Genomic DNA, 5,577 nt, shown 5'->3' on the forward strand with positions numbered 1-5,577 from the left:
GATACACAGTTTGATACACATCATTTTTTTTTATGTTCAGCTTTTATCGAATTTTTAATTCAAACCACCTCAAAACTTCACCAAATCATCCAAAAACTGAGATTCAAACTCCTTAAGTTGTCCCCAATCTATTCTAATAACACCCACTCAAAACAAAGCAAAAAAATTGATTTTTTTTGCTACAAATAGCTAATTGGTTAATTTGACTAATATTAATAATATTTTATCAATTGACCAATTTTTATAATGAGCTACCTATAAATAGACATATCTAGTAATTTCCCTTCATTAAATTAACTAAAGAAAAGCAGCTATAATAAGAGAAGACGCAGCTAACTTTCTCTAGGTCCAATTCTAAAAGTAAACCCAACAAAAAGTGTGGTAGTGGCCCAAGTCCATTTAATAACAATTCTGATATCCAAAAATCTAATCTTCTTCACCCCCCTCCCCCTTCGATAACCTCACCATTCTTCTGCCAATCTCTGATCAATCCGTCACCCGATTTCGAAAATGCTGAGGAATGTCGCCGGAAGAATCCTCCGGATCGGTTCACAATCATCGACGGTGACGCCGGCGGTGCAGCGGCGACTATATCACGAGAGAGTGGTGGACCATTACAATAATCCCCGAAACGTGGGGTCATTTGACAAGAATGATCCTACAGTTGGCACGGGTCTAGTCGGTGCACCTGCTTGTGGAGACGTGATGAAGCTGCAAATCAAAGTCGACGAAGAGACCGGAAAAATTACCGATGCTTGCTTTAAGACCTTTGGATGTGGCTTCGCTATTGCTTCTTCTTCCGTAGGTCTGATTACAATTTCGCTCTCTTATTTGTCTTTGTGTATCTTTTTACTAGGAAAAACTGTTTGCTTGATTAAAAAAATCCCTCTATCCAAACTTTTTGGTGTTTTTGTAAAGTACTCCTATTAATGTGACACTATCAACTTTAAATTTTCTATTTTAATCTTAATGAAAAGTATTTATACCCACACTCAAATGGTATGACACTTTAAGACCATAAATTTCAAAAGTTTTGCTATCACACAAATGTTATGACACGATTTAATAACACAAACTTTAAAAGATCCGTGCGGACTGCTAAGTCAAACTAGTTCACATAAATTGGAATGAATAGAGGAAGTACTAGTTTATTGATGTTTCGGGGAAAACCCTCATATAGGAAAATGGTAGAGAACCTAACAAAAATATGATTTTCTTAGAGAACTAGGAGTATTACTTGATGCTATAAAGCTGAAATGGTAGTGATTCTAATTACCAAGTTTTCTAATTTTCAGCCACTGAATGGGTGAAAGGGAAACAAATGGAGGAAGTACTCTCCATAAAGAATACGTAACTCCTTTATCCTTTACTTGTTTATTATATTTTTGACTTCATATTGCATGTAGTTCTGATCTGTAATTGTTCTCTACCTTCCCTCATTCTTTAAGTTACCTTATTTGCTAATAATCTAAGAGTTGAGTCTCTTTGGTATACTTTTGAATGCTGCTGTAGTTTTAATTAGCATTTTTACCTGGAAGAACGAGGATGTGGAATACCACAACAACAATTACTATGCCTCAACCCCAAACAATGTTGGGGTCGGCAATATGAATCCACAATTCCTTATCTAAGCTTTTCATATCATCATCATGCCAAAATAAAGTAAGAGTAGTAGTGAGAGTAAGTTAAATATATAAAAAACATAATTAAAACAAATAAAAATGGTGATTTGCTAGGAGTTAACTTGATGTGTATATCTACATGTCGTTCCAATGAGTTTAAGTTAGATTACCACAATGAGGCATGCCACATCCCACCCTCTTCCCCTTCCATTTCTTCTAAACACCTCCACCCAAAGCCACCTCCAACTACCATCACTACCACACGCCCCCAAATCAGATTCAAGTTACTGTATATTTTCTAACAACAATTATTGATTCTCATATTTATCCTACTGAGGTCTATCAACAATTCCAGCTGAGATTAGAACTAAAATGTACTGCATCAATATGCAAGAAAACACAACCAAGCTTCAGACAAAAAATGCACAAGCAGTCACCCTTCATTGCACTAATGGCTACATTATAGCCACTTGATTTCTTTCCCAACAATACTAGATTTCGAAGAACTTGATAGGTTCTTCAGCTTTTCTCAACACCTCGATATGAAGGTTTCAAGTTTTCTTCTCCTAAATCTTGACAAAGTCACTGTTAATCTACGAATCTAACAAAGATAAATGATTTTCAGAAGATTCAAACAAAAAATCACTAAACACCCACAAATTTTCAGATCTGATGGAGTCTATCGGAAACAGTCTCTCTACTTCATCGGGGTAGGGGTAAGGTTTGCATACACACTACCCTCTCCAAACCCTACTTGTGGGATTTTACTTGGTTGTTGTTGTTGAAAGTGAGAGGGAGTTGGTAGACGTTGCAAATGTGTACAAGAAGAGTTGGACATGAAGATGAAGGTGGATTCTTGATAGGACAAACCCAGTTCATTGTAATAAGTCAAAAGAAAGAAGACAAAAAGGAAAGAGAAAAAGCAAAGTTATGCAAATGTTGATTTTGCTTGTCTGTAAGGGAGAAAACGTAGTGTGAGTAAGATTGTCAGGCGGAAGAACTTCGGACTTTTACCTACTCACGACCACATAGAGAATAGCCTTTTATTACTAAAAAGAAGAGGAGGAGTTGTGATTATGTGTTTACAAATGAAAGAGCAGAGTCCTTTTTATAGGTCACTTATGTCATAGGAAAGAAATTCGAAGATGAATTCTTCCTCTTGCTAATCTAATTCATACTACTTTTTCTCCTTTGCAGACAAACAAAGTCAATATTTGTATAACTTTGCTTTTTGTCTTTGCGTGTTTTCCACTTCTTTTGTCTTCTTTCTTTGACTTTTCTTTCTTTCTTTCTTTCTTTCTTTTATAATGTACAGGAATTGTCCTATCAATCTCCCCCTCAAACCCATGTATATCAAAGAAAAAATAAAATAACTAATTTCTAGTGTGGCACCTTCTCATTATTAGTTTTGAAGGCTAACTGAGGCAGTACATAGCCTCGGCTTGTCAACAACGACAACTTTGGTTAACATATCTGACGGGTTCTTCGATACTAGTTGGTATGGTAAACATATCTGTCTATGTTTGTTAACCTTTTGGTTACACTATATTGGTATGGTAATATATGCAGAGTTTTCCCCATCACATTAATGAAATGTTAACTGCACCTTTCTCACTGTTTAGCTAATATCAAGTCTAATATCGGTTTCTATTAGTTTAATGTTTGATTCATGGACCATCAGTCCACATGATACTAACTTAATCTGTTAGGGGAAATTTCCACCACGGTATTTTGCTCGGGGGGCCTTTTTGCGCCTCCTTGTTTGGTACACCCCTTCAAATCCCCCCAAAAAGAAAGGAAACAAAGAAAGTATCTGTTTATGATGGACAACTTGAAGTTTGAATTGTTGCTGAACAAATTTCTTGGGTGAGGAGGTTCTTTTCTAGGTTCATTTAGTTGAAATTTTGGCTTGGCTCATTGGTACTTGTTTGCAGTAAACTTTAGATATTTGGATATCAGTCTTTTAGGGTGAAGTTAAAATAAGGAATTGGCGAGATCTGAGGAGAGCCTTATCAAAAGACGTGAGTATATAAGTGGCCAAAACTTAGGATTTCCCCTTAATAGAAGAATACTTCTATGCAAGCTTCTTTGAAATATCTTTTCCCTGAGCTAAAGTATCTTTTTCCTGATCTATTTCATCTGATGCTCTCATTCTCTTTTTTTTTTTTGGGGTTATATTTCTGAATAATTGGAGATTGTACAAGATTCTTGTTTTCATGTTTCTCTCCTTTATTTGTCGCGTTATTCTAAAAACTGAAGAAGGATTGTCTGTATGAGAAATGTTGCTTAAACTATCTTGCTTGAAGGATCTAGGACTTTCAAGTCGGAGGAGAGGAGGCCTGCGAGGCCTTTGCATTGTGTGTTTTTCCAATTTGTATGACAATCTGGCATATGTTAATGAGCATCTTAATCTCGAGACTTGTTTATTCCTTATTGAAGGTGGGAGGAGTAGTTCCTCATTTCGAGAAGAGATAGTTCTGCCAGGATAGCTTGCAATTTTTAGAACTAATGCTGAATTGCTTTTTTTTTTCCTTCTAATTTTTACTTTTTAAAAATTTATCAAAATAAAAAAGAAAAAGGAAGAAGTAATTCCTTATTAATTCTTCTGAAAAAATGCAAGCTCCTCTAACAAGACTATCTCTTACTGTACTTGGAAAGAACTAATCCCAATTTGGAACAGAAAAAACTGGCTTACCTGAATTCCTGCATTTTTCAACTTTCATTGCTGATGTCACTGTTCAGCTTCATTGCCAGCAACATTATCAATTCCCAAGTGTAAAAGAGATGCCCTTATATACAGCAATACTTTAAGAGTTATATATATTCATAAGTTCTTGTCCTTGGATATTGCCCAGTTCCATGATGTTTGTGTCTGTAATACCCATCTTACTGCCGTTCTCTGTATTTACAGATGTGATTAGATAGGCTTATGGGAGAAGCTATGTGTGAATATAGAATTTGATGCCTACAACTGTATATGGTCAATTGTCCATTGCTCATGTTGCTCTAATATAATAGAAGATACTTTGGTAGCCCGGACACCAAGGTTATCAAGAAGAAAAAGAAATAGAAGATACTTTGGTAGTCTGCATTATTCTGAATTGTGCTTAGTATGCTGAAACTTGTGTGGCATTTGATGGTACTACAGGGAGATAGCGAAACATCTTTCTCTTCCACCTGTTAAACTGCACTGCAGTATGCTTGCTGAGGACGCAATAAAGGCTGCTGTGAAAGATTATGCAGCATAGCGGGCAAAATTGAGTGATAATGCAAATGATTCTCAGATAGGCAAAGCAGCTGATGCTTGAATACTTGTTGCAAGAAATGAAGTGGTTTCAAGAAAGGAATTTGAGGAAGAACCTAGAATGCTTGTGTATGTAATATTCTTTCGGTTTTCATAAATGTAAAGTTGACTGTTTGAAGTTTTGTTTTGTAATCTGTTTGGATAAAGCTGTGACCTCACTTTGTCCAGTTTGAAGTTTTACTGGAGCAATTGAATCACCTGTTTAAACCAGTGGCCTGAGATGCTACCGTTTGTTGATTTTAAGTAGCAGAAGACATGGTGGTCTATAATGGTCTTCTGATCAAAAGGAGTAATAAGATCAAACTGAAAAATGGTCCTGTCAGAAGTATCTGTTTGATTGGAGGATAATATCTAGATACAAATGGTTTGAGTAGCATTTCAAACTTTGCAGATTGGACAGGGCGATACATATAATTCTGATGGGCTGATTTTGGGCCCAACCCATACTAGCCTGTGCAAACATAGTAACCCAGTTCAACCCGTAAAATTGGGGAGAAATTCAAAAATAGCTAGATTTATAAGTGGTCATTCAAAACTAGCCACAATTTCAAAAGTCATCAAAATTTAACCACTTTTCATATAAAGATAAATCTGAACGAAAACACTGTTCAAAATCCAAAAAATACTCCAGCATAATATACTGGAATTCTA

The 5,577-nt window shown here is 35.8% G+C and overlaps 1 protein-coding gene across 1 annotated transcript; it reads left to right on the forward strand.

The window, feature by feature from the left end:
* The first annotated feature begins 349 nt into the window (after positions 1-349).
* On the forward strand, positions 350-5,136 carry LOC107786105 (iron-sulfur cluster assembly protein 1-like). Its single transcript, XM_016607542.1, has 3 exons — positions 350-805; positions 1,296-1,350; positions 4,771-5,136. The coding sequence occupies exons 1-3, from the start codon at positions 511-513 to the stop codon at positions 4,868-4,870; spliced, it is 450 nt and encodes a 149-aa protein (XP_016463028.1). The 5' UTR covers positions 350-510; the 3' UTR covers positions 4,871-5,136.
* Positions 5,137-5,577: the final 441 nt, after the last annotated feature.

Source organism: Nicotiana tabacum, chromosome 20 (assembly GCF_000715075.1).
Source record: "Nicotiana tabacum cultivar K326 chromosome 20, ASM71507v2, whole genome shotgun sequence".
Lineage (NCBI taxonomy): Eukaryota > Viridiplantae > Streptophyta > Magnoliopsida > Solanales > Solanaceae > Nicotiana > Nicotiana tabacum.

Excerpts from the sequence above, each read along its gene's own strand:
- LOC107786105 (XM_016607542.1), top strand. The coding sequence starts at position 511 with ATGCTGAGGAATGTCGCCGGAAGAATCCTCCGGATCGGTTCACAATCA. Across the intron at positions 806-1,295 it reads TATTGCTTCTTCTTCCGTAG|CCACTGAATGGGTGAAAGGG; the intron begins GTCTGATTACAA and ends TCTAATTTTCAG. Across the intron at positions 1,351-4,770 it reads GTACTCTCCATAAAGAATAC|GGAGATAGCGAAACATCTTT; the intron begins GTAACTCCTTTA and ends ATGGTACTACAG.